The 20913-nt window shown below is 43.5% G+C and overlaps 1 protein-coding gene across 1 annotated transcript in view; it reads right to left on the bottom strand.

The window, feature by feature from the left end:
• Positions 1 to 327: 327 nt before the first annotated feature.
• Positions 328 to 20913, bottom strand: part of BFAR (bifunctional apoptosis regulator) — a 31307-nt gene continuing 10721 nt past the window's right edge. Inside the window, exons 3-8 of the mRNA XM_073645736.1 lie at positions 20359 to 20566; positions 16951 to 17120; positions 10902 to 11046; positions 7139 to 7309; positions 1968 to 2170; positions 328 to 751 (exon numbers count right to left, since the gene is read on the bottom strand). Coding sequence (XP_073501837.1) covers positions 559 to 751; positions 1968 to 2170; positions 7139 to 7309; positions 10902 to 11046; positions 16951 to 17120; positions 20359 to 20566 — 1090 coding nt within the window. The 3' untranslated portion in view covers positions 328 to 558. The remainder of the gene's footprint in view (positions 752 to 1967; positions 2171 to 7138; positions 7310 to 10901; positions 11047 to 16950; positions 17121 to 20358; positions 20567 to 20913) is intronic.

Genomic DNA, 20913 nt, shown 5'->3' with positions numbered 1-20913 from the left:
CACCCCTACTGCCAGTTCTCCTTATTTAATTAAATGGGAGAAAGGCAAATTATAAGCTTCATTAAAACGGTCTGTAGTTGGCTCAAAAATGGACAATGTGTGAAGAGCAAATCAAATTTCCACTGACCGCACAAAACAACCACAAACTGGCCCTATGTGAACGCAGTCTTAAGAGGCTGCACATTATGGTTTACAACCTACATAGGAATAAATTCACTCAATCTCCAACGCTCTAATATAGGACAAAAGAAAAAAATATATATATATATATATATATATATATATATATATATATATATATATATATATATATATATATATATATATATATATATATATATATATATATATATATATATATATTCATGTCTAAAAAGGGAAAAAAAAATCCACATAAAAAAGTATGAAAATATTTTGACCTTAATAGTGCCTCTTGCATTTAAAGTCTTATTAAAATAAATGGATCACACAGTGACTGTAGAAAGAGCAGACGTCTTCCATCCTTTAATTCAGTGTCACGACTTGTGTCCAATCCTGGGAAGGAGAACTGCTCATGTCTCACATCGCTTGGGTCTCCAATCTGCGGAACTTTTTCACCACCAAGTCAATGTTAATGATTGGGTTAAAATATAAAGCCCAGTAAAACAAGCAGTTGCAGACAAACTGTGGGATTACAGGCCAGAAGATGGCAACAAAGACTCCTTGGGTCGACATCTTCCAAAAATGTCCCCACATGTGTCGAGGAAGGGACCTGGAAGAAGGAGTTGAAATGTGTTAACATATTGCATCAATGTAGCTTACACAGGCAAAAGCAGTCCATCTCCGGAGCATGTCTTGCCCTTGGTGGATGACATGACTTTTTTTTTTTTTTTTTTTTTCTTTAATGTAAGCCATTAAAATCATTTTATATTAAGGGAGAGTTGAGCAAAAAGATTCACAGTATCCTGGATGGTCCAAAGGCCCTAATAGTCTGTGGAGGCCAGACCATTAAACTGAAAACCTCCATAGGCCTCTTGTAAAAATTGTCCCAGTTAAATCCGCTACAGGAAAATGTTGTCGTTTTTTTTGCAGCGGTTCCGCAGCCGACATTTTACCTCTATACTGTTGAATATAGTTAGAGGGCGGCTTTTCAGCAGGCCTTCTAAAACACAAAAAAACAAAATGTATGTGCACAGGGTGATTAGATGCCAGTGCAGCTGCTGAGTTTTTCCAGGCGGAGCAGTTTCAGGGAAACACCGGCAGTAATGTTCCTGAAGCAGCTTGCCGAATTTCTTGCGGTGCTCTCAATATACAGCACGGTGGACGTGGAAGCCGCCTGGAGGAGAAGTATGTTTCCAAACCCTGAAGCGATTAAAAAGAAGAGACCCAAGACAAAACAATGGTTTTGACATTGCAGTGCATTATGTCCATTTTATGGGGTGCTGGGTAACCTTCCTGAAAAATATAGCATACTGGGACCACTACTGATGAGAGACCATTGCAACATCATGGCACACATGACATCAGATGTCATAGGTGGTAACGGAGGTTCACAGTGCACTGATCCGATCCCCGTACACTAACATGGCCACTGGACCAGGTACTGCAAATCTTTTTTGCTCAACTTACCAGTCACCTGCCGCTCTGGTTCTGCAAGTTCCCTGATCAGGTCATCACTTTAGGCGACATCGTAAACCGAGAGTGGAGGAGAACCAGGGAAGGGTGGTCATGAGCGAGGCAGGGGTATGAGGAGGTAATTACTATGATGCGGTATGTCATCTTCCAGGCAGCGTCCTCACCAGAGCCTGGAAGAGGTCATTTATATAATGTGAGAAAAAAAAAAAAGGGATCCATCAACAAGCCATCTGATATGAAGCATACAGGGATCAACCTGTATGGACATATTAATAGTTTCGATCGGTCATGCTGCACCATGTAGTAGAAGGTATAACGCTACATATACTGAGAACATACAGAACATCGCTTACCGTAATTGGCTGCTCGACCACAGTCTCCAAAATGAAAATAATTCCAGCACTGTAAGCAGCATGGCATTCACTATTATGAAGCGAGACGTCCAGTAATGAACTTCTAGCCAGTCCCATGCAAACTCTGCAAGTAGCTGATATGGAAGAAATGCATATTTGACTAGGAACTCACGCCACTGCGTCCACGTGGGATCCTGCAAATCCTGAAAAGGATATAAAAAGATATGGTTAAAGTATGCGTATTCTGACAATTTAGCAGCCGACACCAGCAGTCACTCATCCTATGTCTGCGGACTGGCTGGAAGGTTTTTGCTTTGCAATGAGATACTGGGGGCAAGTGTCAGTGCATCCGTATTGTATAATGTGTATATGTGGGTGTATACTGTATGACTACACTATGCATGCATTAAAAAAAAAAAAAAAATGGAGTCACATCCAGATTTCAGTAAAAATGTTGCAAGCATTATTTTTGTTAAAGCAAACAATATCTTCCTATTCACAAACCAAAGTCTTATTTTCACATTCAGATCTATTCACAATGCCAAAGCAAGGTGGTCATAATCTTGTTGGCCAAAAACCTAAAATGGGGTGGGAACAGTCAACAATTAATGTTTATAGGGGTGATCAGACTTCACCCCACACCTTAAAATTTGACACCCAATTCTTATTTTCCTGTATTTAATCAGGTGTCTCCTGTCCTATTGAGAACACATGCACGCTCCACTGAGCCCAGCATCCATGTGTATGGAGAGGCGAGAAGGTATAGCGGTTCATCCATTGACCATCGTCACACAGACGTCTGATTACTCAGACTGTAAGCTGTTGGGCAGAATGCTCATTGCAAAATAGACAGAACATACAATTGATTATGTACAGGAAAGGTTCCCAATTGTAAGTGCAGGATAAAATGAGGTTTTACTAAAAGGGAGCACTACAATTCTCATCTGCAATCATTATCAATCAAAAAAAAAAAAAAAGTAACCCTGTTAGGAAATGAGTTCCTTAAACATTAGTTTGTGTTAGTATTCACACAAGGCTAAAACAATACAGTATCATCAGCTCAAACACCAGCTTACCGGCACGCCAGCATTGCCACGTAGTGCACTTAAGGCTACAGACACCTGTAGGTTATACAATATACAGAAATCCCTCACTGCCTCGCTGTTAGATATATACACAACTAAACATGATACATTAAACCTCACACCCAATAAGAGGGCACATTTTACAAAGGGTTGGTAATACTTGAAGGAGTTCAGAGTGTAGACAAGATATGGTTATTTTTCTGCCAAAAATCACAAGCAAATTAGCAAAACTTCTCCCACTTAAGTGTCATCTTTAAAAATGCATAGTTACAATGAAAGGGGAGAAATGAGATCTTCACCAGGTTTAAAGAGGACCTTTCGCCAAATCTTTATTTGAGGCTGTGTGCCCACAAAGCGTTTAAGCGTTTCCGCAGCAGCAAAAACGCATGGTAGAAGGCCTGTCATGTTCCCCAATGATAATCCGCATGTGCTGTGCACATGCTGCGGAAATTTCCGCTGCGGATTATCATTGCGGAAAAAAAACAGCACTACCAATTATTCTGCGGAAGTGCTGCGTTTTCGCCGCCATTGACTTGCATTAGAACGCGCCAATTCCGCAAGACTGCATCTGTACTTGCGTAATTGGCGCGTTCTAATGTGCGGATGGTACCCGGGTGTAGAGGAGAGGAGAGTCTCATCCACACCCAGGTACCATTAAAAGCTGTAAAAAAAAAATAAAAAATAAATAAAAATGTATACTTACCTTCTGGCGGCCCGCGCTGCGCTCCTCCTTGCTTCCCGGCACTTCGCGATGGAATGAAGGACCTGCGCTGATGTCAGAGTCATGTGACGCCGACGTCGGCAGGTCCTTCAGTGTACTGCTGCCGGCAGCCGGGACGGTGAAGCAAGACAGCGCGGGCAAGTATATATTTATTTTTTGACATTCTCTCGGGTCACACTATATAAATCCATGCTGTTAGCGTGGATTTATATAGTGTGACCAAGTTGTCAAGCACTTTCCAAGTGATGCTAAAAAAAAAATAAATAAATAAAAAAAATAAATAAATAAATAAATAGCTTGGAAAGCGATTGTCAACCTGCATGCGGAAATGTAAGTGAAGAACACTTCACTTACGCTTGTCCCTGGCAGAAAAACGCATGTACAATCCGCATGTACAATCTGCATGCGTTTTTTTCTGCCAGGGAGATGCAGAAACGCTCAGGAAAAAATCCGGAGCATTTCTGCATCGTGGGCACATAGCCTTAAAGTGGATGTCAGTTTTCACTAGGGATGTGTACTTCTCCCTGTATGATGCTGACCAATCATAAGCAGGTACCAACACTCAAAAGAAAGTACAAGCCCCACAATAGCTCAGATCAAGTTTCTCAGTGTGAAAAATGTAATTATACAGCCCTGATCTCTTTGACTATTGACTTGTGCAGGTGGTTAGCCTAAGAGAAATCAGGGGCAGGACAGCTGAGTTTAGCTGTGTCACATTACAAACCTTTCCATCAGCTCTCCTCACTACTGCCCCCCCCCCCCCTCCCATTGCCTGTCCAGAGATATCAGTATCACACTTATGGCTGCTGTGCTCATCTTGTAATTGCTCTGCAGTGAGGTTAGAGCAGGTCTCACACACTCTGTAATCAGGAGAACTGGTGAAGTGCAGCTGAGTGTTAGTAATCACATTCATGTCTGCTGTGCTCAAGCAACTTGTAATCATTCTGAGATGAGACCAGGACTGTCAATATATCTCACATAGTAGTAACCTGCCTGTTCTGGAGTACCCCTGTGTGAGATAGGACACCCTACTCTAACTTCACTGCAGAGCAATTACAAGTTGAGCACAGCAGCCATAAGTGTGATACTGACATCTCTGGACAAGCAGTGTGGGTGCACTAGTGAGGTGACAATGCTAGGAGAAGAGGAGAGCTGACAGAAGGGTTTGTAATCTGACACAGCTAAACTCAGCTGTGCTGCCCCTTTCCCCTCATTGACTTGCACATGTGGTTAGACCGGGATACCAGGGCAGTATCATTACATACTGAGAAACCTGCTCTGAGCTATTGTGGGGTGTGTTCTTCTGCAAACTATAGTCAGTAAACAGACCAAGAAAATCAGACATTTAAAACTGGAAGTGTTATCTACGCCAAAAGACAAAAGGTTTACTTTGTATATGTTGCGCATAGTTACATAGCTTGAAGACAGACTTGGGTCCATCAAGATCAACCTTTTTAAAGGATCTCTGATTGAATGACAGGTACACATTGGAGAAAACATGTAAGGATGGTTCACTTTATACAAGATCCAATAGTTTATTTTGAAAAATTAAAATTTAGACAAAGAAAACCTCTCTTACTGGTCTTTGAGAATAACAGTCATGTCAAAATGGTTTCTTTTGGACGTATACAGGCTATACTGGCAGACCATGGCACAAAAGTCTGATCATTGGGGATTCAATGATAGCCACCCTGATCACCAAGGAGAAGAAGCACCATTTCAGCTCACAATAGCTGCACTAGTAAAATTCTGGCTCCAACACTGAAATTGCAACACCAAGAAGGAAAAGTCATGGAATTATGGAAATCACAGGATGGATAGATATTAGTGATGAGCGAGTAGGCTCTTTGGGCAAGCACGCTCAGGTGCTTGCTGAAAGAGTTAATGAATTCAACTCGCTCATCACTAATAGACATGTTGATGTGCAAATTCTGAAAAATATGGAAACAAAGTTTTCAAAACATCTCGAATTATCCAGTACGAGCACCACTTACAGAAATGCCCGCACTTAACCTCATTGATAGCAGCCAAGGTGTGCATTAATGGTTGGCTGATGTTCTACTGTTCTCAATGCACTTGGGCAAATCATCAAGATCCGCTGCCGCCAACCTCCCTTTGCAATTGCCAACCAATGAAGTCACAGATGTGCTCTAAGGGAGACAAGTCTGGAGACACTGCAGGCAATGGTAGCATGTTTTAGGCCATGAAGGCTGCTCCGAGTAGCATGGGCAACATGTGGTCTGGTTTTGCCGTTGTGAAAAAACTCCTGGGACACTTTGGAGAAATTACAATACCATTGGATTGACCAAACCTATGCGACGCCAAGCTGTTAGTGTACCTGGAACGAAGACTAGTGGCCCAGCTACTGCACATTATGGTGTGAGGTGGCATAATCCCTAGAGTAAGACCAGTGCGACACTCCTTTGTGAAGGCCCCTTCATGGTGTTGCCCAAATGGTTTTGACAGATTTGAAGAATGACGTGTAATGATCCATTCTGTACTGCAAGTGAAATTAGATGTCACATACCAAGCCTCAGGTGTCAAACAGTGTTTACACAAACCATCAGGGGGATTCTGCAAGACATTGGGCTACAAGCTAAACGTCCAGCTGCAGATGTTCCATTAACCTCACGCCACCGCTCTAAAAGGCCATCATGGTGCAAAGAAAGACGGAGATAGAGGCTGGAACTATCCTCTTCAGTGAAGAGTCCTGCTTTCATCTTGGACACAAAAACAGCCAAAGATTGGTTTGGAGACCACGTGGGCAATGCAATGAAGATGCCTTCATAAAGGAATGGAGTAGTTTTTCAATACAATGCCAGACCGCATGTTGCTCGAGCTACAGTGAGCAGCCTGCATGGTCTATAAGTGCTACATGGCCAGCAGCATTTCCAGACTTGTATCTCAGAGAACATCTGGGACGTCATTGATCAGCAATTGCAAAAGAGCTGCCAGCAGTGGATCTTGACGATTTGCACAAGTGCATTCAGCGCAGCAAAACTTTCCTCAGACAACCATTTATAACCTCACTGATAGCAGCCAAGTTGTGCAAGTGGGAAATCTCATACTCGATACAGAATAAACAGATGATTTGAAGATTTTGTTTCCATTTTTTCATCATGTGCATATCATGAACATGTCTATCCCTCCTGTGATCTCCATAATTCCAAAGACTTTCTTCATGGTGTTGCAATTTCAATGTTGAAGAGAGTATATGACAGACTTTCCACAGATAAGATGTTGAACGAAAATGAATACACCACAAGTATCATAAATCTGATCCTTAGAGACTGGCACCACTGGCCAAACCTTGGTAAGGTAAAAATACATGCTATGGCGTTACGAGTCAGTGATGCAAAACTTACTATGAATTTGGTAATAATGTCTTCTTCATCCTCCTCCTCCAGAGGACAAGTAGTGTGGATGAAGGGTAAAAATGTTTCTGAGTAATCAAACAAGTACATGTACAACATGCTGAGCCGCGGCGAGCTCTTCAGAGCATACAACAGAAAAAGGGATTTTCCAGGGTTTACAGCCTAAAAAGAAAGTGGGGAAAAAAAAGAAAAAAAAAAAGTTTAAATGCACATTAGAAACGAAATATGTATTTGTCCCCCAATAGAACAAAATATCACGATAAAAAAAAAAAAACTTTTCTTCCAATGTCGCAGGGGTTGATCGAGCCATACGAGGGCTGTGTGTTTCTGGGACAAAGTTGTAAATTTGAACGAATGACAATTACACCAATACTTTGAGTTTTGTTTTTACAGCGTTCATTGTGTGGTATAAGCAACCTCAGCAATATGATTCTCCATTTTAGTATGATTACACCGATAGCAAACTTGTACAGTTTTTTTTTTTGTTCTTTAAGTGGTTAAAAATTTAAAAAAAAATATGCATTGGGGAAAAATATGTTTGTACAGTCATGGCCAAAAGTATTGAGAATGAGACAAATAGTAATTTTTCCAAAGTTTACTGCTTCATTTTTTGTAATGGCAATTTGCATATACTCCTGAATGTCAAAGAGTGATCAGCTTAACAGCAATTACTGTACTTGCAAAGTCAATATTTGCCCAGAAAATGACCTTTAACCCCCAAAACACATTTCAACATCATTGCAGTCCTGCCTTAAAAGGAGCAGCTAACATCGTTTTAGTGATTGATCCATTAACACAGGTGTGGGTGTTGATGAGGACAGGGCTGGCGGTCAGTCATGATTAAGTAAGAATGACATCACTGGACACTTTAAAAGGAGGCTGGTTCTTGGTATCATTGCTTCTCTTCAGTTAACCATGGTTATCTCTAAAGAAACACGTGCAGCCATCATTGCACTGCACAAAAATGGCCTAACAGGGAAGAGTATCGCAGCTACAAAGATTGCACCTCAGTCAACAATCTATCGCATCATCAAGAACTTCAAGGAGAGAGCTTCCATTGTTGTCAAAAAGGCTCCAGGGCGCCCAAGAAAGACCAGCAAGCGCCAGGACCGTATCTTAAAACTGTTTCAGCTGCGGGATCGGACTACCAGCAGTGCCTAGCTTGCTCAGGAATGGCAGCAGGCTGGTGTGAGTGCTTCTGCACGCACTGTGAGGCGGAGACTCTTTGAGCAAGGGCTGGTTTCAAGGAGGGCAGCAAAGAAGCCACTTCTCTCCAGAAAAAACATCAGGGACCGACTGATATTCTGCAAAAGGTACAGGGAGTGGACTGCGGAGGACTGGGGCAAAGTCATTTTCTCTGATGAATCCCCTTTTCGATTGTTTGGGACATCTGGAAAACAGCTTATTCGGAGAAGAAGAGGTGAGCGCTACCACCAGTCTCGTCTCATCCCAACTGTAAAGCATCCTGAAACCATTCATGTGTGGGGTTGCTTCTCAGCCAAGGGAATCGGCTCACTCACAGTCTTGCCTAAAAACACAGCCATGAATAAAGAATGGTACCAGAATGTCCTCCAAGAGCAACTTCTCCCAACCGTCCAAGAGCAGTTTGGCACCCAACAATGCCTTTTCCAGCATGATGGAGCACCTTGCCATAAAGCAAAAGGTGATAACTAAATGGCTCATGGAACAAAACAGAGATTTTGGGTCCATGGCCTGGAAACTCCCCAGATCTTAATCCCATTGAGAACTTGTGGTCAATCATCAAGAGACGGGTGGACAAACAAAAACCAACAAATTCTGGCAAAATGCAAGCATTGATTATGCAAGAATGGACTGCTATCAGTCAGGATTTGGTCCAAAAGTTGATTGAGAGCATGCCAGGGAGAATTACAGAGGTCTTGAAGAAGAAGGGGCAACACTGCAAATATTGACTTGCTGCATTAACTCATTCTAACTGTCAATATAACCTATTGGTACTCATAATATGATTGCAATTATATTTCTGTATGTGATATAAACATCAGACAAACACTAATAGAAACCAGAGGCCAGCAGATCATGTGAAAATTTAATTTTGGTGTCATTCTCAAAACTTTTGACCATGACTGTATAGCTACTTTGAGATCTGTAACTTATCGTTTCATCAATGGAGCCACGTTTGAGAGCTTGGCTTCTGCATGCTGAGCTGATGATTTTATTGATACCATTTTGGGGTATATACAACGTTTTGGGCGCTTATTAAATTTTTCCACACCGTCTAAATGCTGCTGTTAGAGATTGACAGCAGCATTTAAATGGTTAAAGGGGTTGTCCAGCTTTGGGATTAAAGTCTGATGTGACTGTAGACTTCTGAATCCTCACCGCATACATCGCACAGTCAGGATTCTCTGATGCTAGCAGCGAGAGTGGGCGGTTACGTGCAAATATACGACTTGTATTCTGATTAGAAGTGCACAGCCTTACTCAATACAAGTGAATTAAGCAAGGATGAGCACATCTAGCCGGCACGTGATCGCATGTATGACAGCGTGCAATATGCACGCTGTGAGGAGTCAGAAATAGACTGACTGCAGACTTATCAAACCTGGACAACCCCTTTAACCTGCAGCAATTAGAGCTTTCAGAAACCAGGGGTCAAGTGCCTAGTAAAAAGCAGATTCAGCTCCGTAGCGAGATTCATACTTTCCTTAGCAACCTATGCTGAAAATGGAAATCATAGGTCATTATGGAGCTAAACAGTCACCATCTACTTTTAGGATTGATGACTCCAATAGGCGCCACTTGAGTCCCTGTTCCCTTCCTCTTAGAGGCCAGGCAAAGTCTCTTCAAAAGTTCCCCAACAGCATGTTTGGCACTCTCAAGGAGAAACTTTACTCCTTAGGCCACCATCTCACCCAACAAGCCTCCTACTTTGCACTGATGAGAAGCAAGAACCCAGAAACAGACAACTGCAAATGGAGTTCTTTGCCTTTTGGAAAAGATTCTGGTTTGGTTTCCTAAATCATTTTGTAAGACTTTTTAAAAGGGTATTATGGAATTCTAAGATTGCTGTTGACAACAGATGGCACTTAAGACTGTTCTCTTCTTCTTTGAAGGTCTTTGCATATTAAAAAAAAAAAAAAAAAAGTCCATTTTTTGTAGACCCAAAACAGGATGTGTGAATAAGGCCTGTTACATAGTTGAGAGGTGTCACTTTTTTTTTTTATTAAATAGGACCTGTTGGCTTTTCTGAAAACTTAGTTTTAGTAAAAGCTTATATGCCCCAATTGTAGGGACACGTGCCAGATCAGTGATGGTACCAGACTGTGTAGGGACACTCCTCTTTCACAAGGTAAACGTTAACCCCTAGTTTACGTGTATATTTTCAGCAGGAATAACAGAACACCACAATGCCAAGTTCTATGAAAAGGTTATTGGTTAGGGTCCTTTCCCTGTGAACCCAAGTGATCACTAGTGGAGCATGGAGATGTAGTTCTTTAACAGATTGTCTCCATGGTGTTTTCTACGACAGTGAATGGCAGACAGAAAAACACGTGGACGAGGCCTGAGGATTGCAGCACCTTCATACTAATGATCTTGGGACATTCCCTGATCACATTATCCTGAGATGTTTCACTGACATGTAGTGTGGGTGACAGATATGACAGGAGGTCTCCTGAAGCTGTAATATAGTTGCTGCAGAGGGGCAGTAACTGTCTAGTCAAGAAAACATGGCTAATCTTTACTTTCACCAATACAATAGAAAGTTGTATACCTTATATTCCCACAAATTCTGAGGTGGCTTCACCCCCAGGGTTTTAACCCTCTCCAGCTCCATGATAATGGCTTTCCTGTGACTGTTGCTCTCTATACTGTACGGCTCTTTTGAGAATTCCTCCTCAGCCAGTGTCAGCAGAAGCCTGTTCAAAGAAATACCTGTTAGTAGGTAGATATTCAATGGGAGGCGGATGTACAGTCCCCTTCAGCGGCAAAGCTCCGCAAGTAAGCACTTCCGGCCAGCGACAACCGCTGATCGGCGGGGGTGCCAGGTGCGGGACCCCGGGCGAAATTTTTTGTAATTAGCAAAATGCAAAGTGAATGTACAAAAAAAAGAATCTAAAAGTCACATGAATTGGTGTGACTGCCCTTCATCTTCAAAACAGTATTAACCCCCCCCCCCCCCAAAGGTGGTTTGCACGTTAAATGACCAGGCCAATTTTTACAATTCTGACCACAGTAATTTTAGGAGGTAATAACTCTGGAACGCTTCAATGGATCCCACCAATTCTGAGATTGTACTTCATGATAGTGGTAAAATTTCTTCGATACGACTTTCACATTTGTGAAAAAGAAAAAAATCTGAAATTTGGCGAAAAAGTCGCAATTTTCAAACTGACTTTTCATGCCCTTAAATTCAGAGCAATAGGTCACACAAAATAGTTAAAGGAAATCTGTCACCCCTCTAATATGGGCATACAGGTTATAGAAAAGTAAATATATACACACACCTTACCTGTATGGCCCATAGTAGAGGTTAGATTACAGAGAGAAGTGTTTTTATCATTGTTTTGCACAGGCTTGTTATCCCCTGGATGCCAAGAAATCCCCACCTATCTATTAATCCCCGCCTATGTGCTTATTTATCATATTCCACTCCCCTGCACGGCCCTGTGACGTGCACTGGTCTCCCTCACTTCCCGGGCACGCGCAAAGCACCGATCAGAGTGCGCTTTGTTCCTTCCCGGCCCCATCTGCCTGTGTGCTGCGCTGCAGGGTTCTATTGCGCAGGGGAGTCAGTGGCACGCCTGCGCAATAGAACCTTGCAGCGCAGCACACAGGCAGATGAGGCCGGGAAGGAACAAAGCACACACTGAGTGGTGCTTTGCGCGTGCCCGGGAAGTGAGGGAGACCAGCGCACGTCACAGGGCCGTGCAGGGCGGGGAGAATATGATAAATAAGCACATAGGCGGGGATTTCTTGGTGTCCCCCGGGCGCCAAGCCTGTACAAAACAGAGTTGATAAACACATTTCTCTGCAATCAGACCTCTACTATGGGCCATACATGTAAGGTATAGATTTCCTTTTCTATAACCTGTATGGCCATAGTAGAGGTCTGATAACTCCCAGGGGGTGACACATTTGCGCTCAACACTAGTCGCCATATCATCGTCATTTTTCTCTTTACTTTTGAAAAAAATCCCAAGCACAACCCTAGAGTTTTAATTTTTACGCCTTTCCTTGTGCGGTATTAGTGATTAGACGACTATTCTTCGGGTTGGTGCGATTACAGCGATACCAGATTTATATTGGGTTTTTATGATTGACAGCTGTCACACTAAAAACCCTAGTTTTTTTTTTTTTTTATTGCAAGAAGTTTTTGCCTCGCCATATTTTGAGAGCTATAATATTTCCATATTTCGGCCGACAGTCATGCAACGGCTTGTTTTTTTGCGGGACAAGTTGGTTTTTATTGGTACCATTTTCGGGCACGTGACATTTTTGGATCGCTTTCTATTCCAATTTATGGGAGGCAGAATAAACAAAAACCAACAATTCAGGAATTTTTTGGGGTTTTTTTTTATGCCATTCCACATGTGGTAAAATTGATAAGGTAGCTTTATTCTTCGGGTCAGTACGTTAATAGCAACACTACATTTATATTTTTTTTGTGTTTTGGCGCTTTTACATAAGCTATTTTATAGAATGACGGTATGATAAATACATAACGAAGCAAAAAACGATGCTTTATTTTTACCATGTTCAGTAAAGGGGTTAACTAGTGGGACAGTTTTATGGGTCAGTTTGTTACGGAAGCAGCGATACCAAATGTGTACTTTTATGGTTTTATTTTTCCAGACTATTTATGGGTACAGTATTTATTTTTTTTTATCCCCCCTCCCTTTTACACTTTGTCCCACTATGGGACGTTCACTTTTTGCAGGCTGATCGCTTATACAGCATAGAAATGCAGCAGCAGCAGCAGTATCATCTCTAGGCTATGCTGCGTTTCAGCGCTGCACAGGCCAGGCAGAGGTTACTTTGATCGTGCCCTGCGCATGTCTAAAACACATTTCCATCCTATATGCCTACTTGTCTATTTAATGCCACAATCTAATCTATTTCCTAGTATATTATAATAAAAAAAAACTACAATCACCTCACTACACCAACATTCACCCCCCCCCCCCCCTCCACTCCCAAAGCTACTTGCAGGGGCAGCGCTAGTTCCTGCAATCCGGGTAATCTCTTTACAATGCCCACAGACCGTGCGCTCTCTAGCTGGCTCGTTACTTCTGATCAGAACTGGATAACGAGCGCACTGTCATTGTGCACAATCTACTGATCATCTGTCGGCATTGACAACAGACGCATGCTCAGCAGTGGAGCAGGGACTGGGCTAGTCCCTGAAACGGAGGTCACTGATGACACTTCATCTCAGGCTACCCCCAACATGATACTCAAACAAAGTATCACAGCATGCAATTATACAAAAGGAAGTAGTAAAAAACAAAAATAAATAAAGCCGTTCAATAGATAGTGAGGGAATGGTAAAGACTTCATTAAATTTATAAAATATATTAGATGGGCATTTATGATAAAAATTACTTTGTGTTTTGAACAACCTCTTTAAAAAAAGAACTGAAAAAAATAAAAACAAACAAAAAAAAAAAAAAAAAAAAAAACACAACCCAACAATATACACCCCATGCCATGTACAGCATGTTATTTTACATTTCTGCTTGCCCACTCCATGTCAGACGTCAGGGAAGTAGCCAGTCAGCAGCGTGACTGGTAATTACTAGTGATGAGCGAGCACTAAAATGCTCGGGTGCTCGATGCTCGGGTCGAGCACATTGGAATACTCGGGTGCTCGACCCAAGCAACGAGCCCAATGTAAGTCTATGGGAAACTCAAGCATTTTTCTGGTGGTCCCCCGCGGCGGTCTGCAGAAGGTCAAAAATTGCCCAAATCGATGGGAACGGTGCTCAATTAAACGTCAGGCAGGCAGAATATATAGGCAGACAGGGTATATAGGAGGGTGCATGAAAAACATAGCAGGGCACTTGGAACACACTAGTGCCCTCCGATTTTCATGCACCCGTCTCTTTAAAAAAGCCGGCCGGCAATTCATCAGCAGCATACACCGATACCCGTCAATTTAGAACAGAAAGAATAGAGCATCACACATAGATTAGATAGATAGAAACATGTCAGTCACATATATAATAAGTACAGTGACAGTGTTGATTACTGTACTTGTCATTTAGTGTTAAAATAAAATTAAAAAAAAAATAAAAAAATTGGCATGGGGTCCCCCGTAATTTTAGTCTCTATCGGAGGTTAAGCAGACGGCTGGGGCAGATGTTTGAAGCCTGGGAAGGGGATAATACCCACGGAGCTTCCCAGGCTACTAATATCAGCCCACAGCTGAATACCTAGCCTTTACCAGCTATTAAAATAGGGGACCCCCCCAAAAAAATGACATGGGGTCCCCCCTATTTTAATAGCTAGCAAAGGTTAGGCAGACAGCTGGGGGCTGATATTAATAGCCCAGGAAGGGTGCCATGAATATTGGCCCCCTCCCAGGCTAGAAACACCAGACCTCAGCCGCCCCAGAAATGGCGCATCCATAGGATGCGCCAGTTCTGGCACTTAGCCTCGCTCTTCCCACTGTCCTGTAGCGGTGGCAGGGGGTAATAGGGTTGGGGTTGATGTCAGCTTATAATGCCAGCTGACATCAAGCCCAGGTTAATAATGGAGAGGCGTCTATAAGACACCCCCATTACTAACCCCATAGTCAAAGTTAAAAAAAACACAAACACCCAGAATAAAGTCCTTTAATTGAAATAAACACACAATTCTTTATTGTTCTAAATTAAACCATACTTACCATCACGCCCATTCCAGCTGAAGCCAACAATCTCCTGCAATAAAAGTAAAAAAGCAACCTCATCCTTACCTTTCCATGGTTCCCAGGACGGCTCCAGCTCTGCTACATTCAGATGAAAGGCTGGATCGCAGCCGAAAGCTGCCATCCAGCTTGCCATGCCACAGACACTGAGAAGCGCAGGCATGCTTGCGCTCCTCAGTGTCTGGCTGTGACGGCATCCAGATGAGCCGAGTTCATGTCCAATGAACGAACTCAGCTCACCTCATGCATGTCACTGACAGCGTGGGAGAAATCTCCTGCGCATGCAGTGAGCGTGAGAGAATTCTCCCACGCTGGGATAGCATTGAGATGACAGGCTGGATTGCAGCTGAGCGCTGCCATCCTTCATAGACACTGCAGAGCACAGGCATGCTTGCGCTCTACAGTGTCTCTGAAGGATGACAAGCTGGATGGCAGCGCTCAGCTGCGATCCAGCCTGTCATCTCAATGCCATCCCAGCGTGGGAGAATTCTCCTGCTGAAGCACTAAGTGCAGGAGATTTCTCCCACACTGTCAGTGACATGCATGAGGTGAGCCGAGTTCATTGGACATGAACTCGGCTCATCTGGATGCCGTCACAGCCAGACACTGAGGAGCGCAAGCATGCCTGCGCTTCTCAGTGTCTGCGGCATGGCAAGCTGGATGGCAGCTTTCGGCTGCGATCCAGCCTGTCATCTGAATGTAGCAGAGCTGGAGCCGTCCTGGGAACCATGGAAAGGTAAGGATGAGGTTGCTTTATTTTACTTTTATTGCAGGAGATTGTTGGCTTCAGCTGGAATGGGCGTAATGGTAAGTATGGTTTAATTTAGAACATTAAAGAATTGTGTTTATTTCAATTAAAGGACTTTATTCTGGGTGTTTGTGTTTTTTTAACTTTGACTATGGGGTTAGTAATGGGGGTGTCTTATAGACACCTCTCCATTACTAACCTGGGCTTGATGTCAGCTGGCATTATAAGCTGACATCAACCCTAACCCTATTACCCCACTGCCACCGCTACAGGACAGTGGGAAAAGCGAGGCTAAGTGCCAGAATTGGCGCATCCTATGGATGCGCCATTTCTGGGGCGGCTGACAGTTGGTGTTTCTAGCCTGGGAGGGGGCCAATATTCATGGCACCCTTCCTGGGCTATTAATATCAGCCCCCAGCTGTCAGCCTAGCCTTTGCTAGCTATTAAAATAGGGGGGACCCCACGTCATTTTTTTATTTTTTTTTGGGGGGGGGGGTCCCCCATTTTAATAGCTGGTAAAGGCTAGGTATTCAGCTGGGGGCTGGCATTAGTAGCCCGGGAAGCTCCGTGGGTATTACCCCCTTCCCAGGCTTCAAACATCTGCCCCAGCCGTCTGCTTAACCTCCGCTAGAGACTAAAATTACGGGGAACCCTACGCCTTTTTTATTTTTATTTTTTTTTATTTTTTTAATAAATCCTTTATTTTAACACTAAATGACAAGTACAGTAATCAACACTGTCACTGTACTTATTATATATGTGACTGACATGTTTCTATCTAATCTGTGTGATGCTCTATTCTTTCTGTTCTACATTGTCGGGTACCGGTGTATGCCGCTGATGAATTGTCGGCTTTTCATGTTTCACTGTGAGCACTGTTCCCATCGATTTGGGCAATCACTGTAATGCCACAACCACCATGGCTGTGGCATTACAGTGAGTGGCAGACAATCCCTGCATGATTGGTGCTCTAAATCGCGCCAAACATGCAGGACGGGGACCCGAGCTCCCGCCCGAGCATCTCAAAAGTACTCGGCGAGTACAGAGCATGCTCACTCATCACTAGTAATTACGCATTCTATTAGACAAGCCCAAACACAACAGCTGCCTGCCATGTTGCTAGTGAATATAACATTTACAATACAGTGACATCAGTTTTCTCACCTGCCATTAACTCTTCCTAATAAAAATCTCTCTTTGTAATGGGAAGCCCATGGACCCAACTGTTCGAGCCAGAGGACTACTTCTTCAGGAGTCCATTTAGACACCGGTTTGTGGACCAAGAGGTCATGTTCAGATTCCCTACTGCTCCAATGATACACCAGTAATACCACCTGCGGCACAAACAGCAACAAACCACCCGATAAGAACACAGGGGATACCCAACATCTACATGGTTGTGATTCACACAAACTGCTGCTGCGATCCTGAATATACAGAATGGCACACAAGATTTACAGTCTTAAAATATAAAACCTCAGCAACTGCCATAAATCATTAAAAGGCGTTCTCCACCTTGAAGGAAGATTTTCTCTTTGGGCTAAAAATATTTTCTGATATTGGTTTTCATTAAAAATGTTCAATTGTTTGCCTTCTACAGACTGAGCTGCACTGTGTATTGCTGACAGCATGAGTAATCTCAGAACTCATCAGTGAGCTCCTGACAGGAGAGCTGGTAGTCGTCCGTCCGTCCCCCCCCCCCCCATCATCAGCCCATTTGTGAACATAGATCATATCAAAGTTTGATGTGCAGGAAAACAATTCGCCTATAAAATGCAACATTTTTAATGAAACCAAAATTTTTTTGGGGGGGGGGGGGGGGCTATAAAAACACCCACAAACCATGCATTTAGCAGAAATTTCTGCCTTCCTGACAACACACAGTAAGCTTAGTGTAGAGCCCACGGCTTCATTGGTGCACTATGCATGCCCAGGGAAGCAGCAGTGACTTAGGACAGAGCCAGCCATTAACGCCCGCTCAGCAAATCTTACAAAGTGGCTGTGTCCTACATCAGCGCTGCCTCCCTGGGCATGCATAGTGCACCGATGAAGCTGGATACTTACATCCATCTTACTGTGCATTGTCAGAGATCTGCAAAGGAGATGCCGCTCTCGCCATTTACGTTACTCAGGTCCACAGGCGGCGTGATGACTAGTCTGTGGAAAACAAAGACCACTAGACTAGTCACCCACTAATTATATTGCCACTGCAGTTATAAGATTCGCTTTAGGCATATGCAAAAAAACAAGACAATAACAATAGCTTGTTAGGAAGGGTACAAATAACGACTTTACAGGGGCATATTGTTTATTTCTTTAATGTTATGGAGTCCGGTTGGAAAATATTTTCCGTTGTCGGCCAAAACAAAGCGTGTATTGAATGATCATTTGAATTTGACAAGTCATCTGCCCCTTTAGGTTAAGTTCCCACAATGAGTTTTTAACGCAGTGCATTTCCACTGAATAAAAAAAAGCAGAGTCTACAGTCCCAGCAAAGTGGATGGGATTTAGAAAAATTTCATGCCCACTGTGGGAGAGATATTTTATATACATACTCTTAAAAAAAAAAAAAAAAAACACCCCACACAACCACACACACGCATTTTTAGTGAGTAATCGTCTGTCTGTCTTGGAAATCCCGTGTCGCTCATTGGTCCGGCAGCGGCCAATCAGCGCTGCGGGATTTCTGAAAAAAATATGGCGGCCGTTAGCTTAGCGGCTCATCTTGCGGGACGGAGCTCAGCGGCGATGCAGCCGGGAGATGACCGACGCAAGGCGCTCATCTCCCGGCCAGTAGCAGCAGAAGGACCGCCGGCACCGCTGACCTCCATGCGGAAGGGAGACCGGGGAGCGGCGCTGCCGGTTGGGATACTTCTGCTGCGAGCGCCCGCTCATGTCCTGCGTTCTCGCTGCGGAAGTACCCGCACAGGCAGCGCCGCTCCCCGGTCCTCACCAAGACGATTCGATGATTGGTTGGGTCCGAAGACCGCGACCAATCACTGATCTTACCACAAAAGTTAAACACTACTGTGCTGATTGGTCCCTCACCCTGCCCACGACCAATCACCGATTTGGGCGCCAAATTTAAATATCGGCAGCGACCAATCACCGATCTTGGCTCCACATTTAAACACCACTGTGCTGATTGGTCGCCGACGCTGGGCGTGACCAATCACCGATTTTGTCGCCACATTTAAATAGCGTCCGTGACCAATCAGTACAGCGGTGTTTAAGTTTGACGCCAAAATCGGTGATTGGTCGCGGACGCTGCCTGCGACCAATCACTGATCTTGCCGCAGAAGTTAAACACTACTGTGCTGATTGGTCGCAGCCGGCAACCGCGACCAATCAGCAATTTTGGCGCCAAATTTAAACACCGCTCTGCCGCATACATATTCTAGAATACCCGATGCGTTAGAATCGGGCCACCATCTAGTCCACACATAACTATCAAGAAAGTTGTCAAAGTCAAATACCAGGACAAATCAAAAATAAGGATCTTTAATTAAAACATGAAAAAAACAAAAAAAAGGAAAAAAAAAAAAAAAAGCAGTGGCAAACATGCTATGTAAAAACAAATGCATTCAGATTCAATGATAAAAATGCAAGTAACTCAAAATGTTCTGAAATGCTGCAGAAATCCACAACATGAAAAAGTCATCAAATTGACTCATCGTGGGAACCTAGCCTTGGAGTATGTGCACACATTATGTATTAGATGAGTTTTGCAGGTGAGCCACTTCAGGAAGACGCCGGCAGTTGATTTCCTTAAAGGGAATCTGTCAGCAGTTTTTGCTCCCTCATCTGAGAGCAGCATGATCTAGGCAGAGAGAAGCTGAATCCAGTGATGTATCACTTAGATTACTGGTTGCAGCCGTTCTGACACAGTTTTTTAGACTTAGCAATGAAGCAGAGCTGAGGAAGCTAACACCGCCCACACCAGGCTCTGTACATACAATGTCCATAGACAGTGAGCTGCCCATCACAGGAGGGGGCAGTGTCAGCTGAGGGGGCACACCTGCTGTGTCCCAGCAGTGATAAGCTCCTGGTACTAAAACAATAATTGCAAGCAAACAAACCCACTGATCTTGACAACTTCAGATTATATAGCAAAAACCTGTTGACAGATTCCCTTTAAGCGGCTTTGCTGGCAACTATGCTATTGTTCTTGGGACTCCACCGCCAGGCGTCTTTCGCTCAATGCTCTCGGTATAGAGCAGGTGGCTTCCCAGTGAAAAGCACTTGAACAAGTATGTCACTTTTAACCACTTCATGGTTTCTGACCCCTGAAGTTGGTAAAAGACATGACATAAGGCAGAAAACGTTCACAGTAATGTCGTTTGGACATTGCTGTGCACAAAGTTCATTTCAAAGGGCCTGAAAAAGATGTAGTGTGCACATACCCTTATGATACTTTAACCTACCATTTAAGTTTGGGTTGACAATGGATGCATAATTTGTACAAATTAATTTCAGGAGATCAAAAAAGTGATGTGAATCAACATGTGCATAGCTCAACCAATGTAAACTTTAGAAATAAGTTACACTACAAAACACCAGAGGGTCACTTACTGCAACTGCTGTTAATGCAGTCAGCACTCCTGAGAAGAAGCCACCTCCACCCCGCTGCTGGTTGGCCTGCCCTTCCCTGGAAGACGACTGATTCTGTTCATTTCCATACTTATTGAAGGCCTGTAGGGCCCTGGCAATTTCAGTACTCTGCTCAAGGTCCTCGTATTTTTCTTTTATCGTATCAGGAAATAGTTTTTCAATGACATCCCTGAAAAACAAAAATTTCAGTGAAGAGGTTGTAACAAGAAGACATACAATGTAACAGTGATCATTTTATAATCTGATATTTTGGCGGGGGGGGGGGGGGGGGGGCACACATGCCAAACTCTGGCACTTGGCCAAATCTGGCCCACAGGGTGATTATATTTGGCCCGCGATGCCTGCACCGTCCTTAACCTCCAGTTGAAAGCAATGATGGGAGAGAAGCAGTCCACACCCTCCCTCATCATTGTCTCTCTGCGTCTGAGGTCTCAGCGTGGCGGGCGCGATGATGTCGCCATTTCGTGCCTGCTGTGCTGAGCTTCAGAACACACTACAGAGACTGGAGCAGTGGGA

The sequence above is a fragment of the Phyllobates terribilis genome, unplaced genomic scaffold (genome assembly GCF_046119375.1).
Source record: "Phyllobates terribilis strain yellow unplaced genomic scaffold, ASM4611937v1 Scaffold_9__5_contigs__length_417890890, whole genome shotgun sequence".
Lineage (NCBI taxonomy): Eukaryota > Metazoa > Chordata > Amphibia > Anura > Dendrobatidae > Phyllobates > Phyllobates terribilis.
The sequence above is the reverse complement of the archived record's forward strand: the minus strand, read 5'-3'. Positions and strand labels throughout refer to the sequence as shown.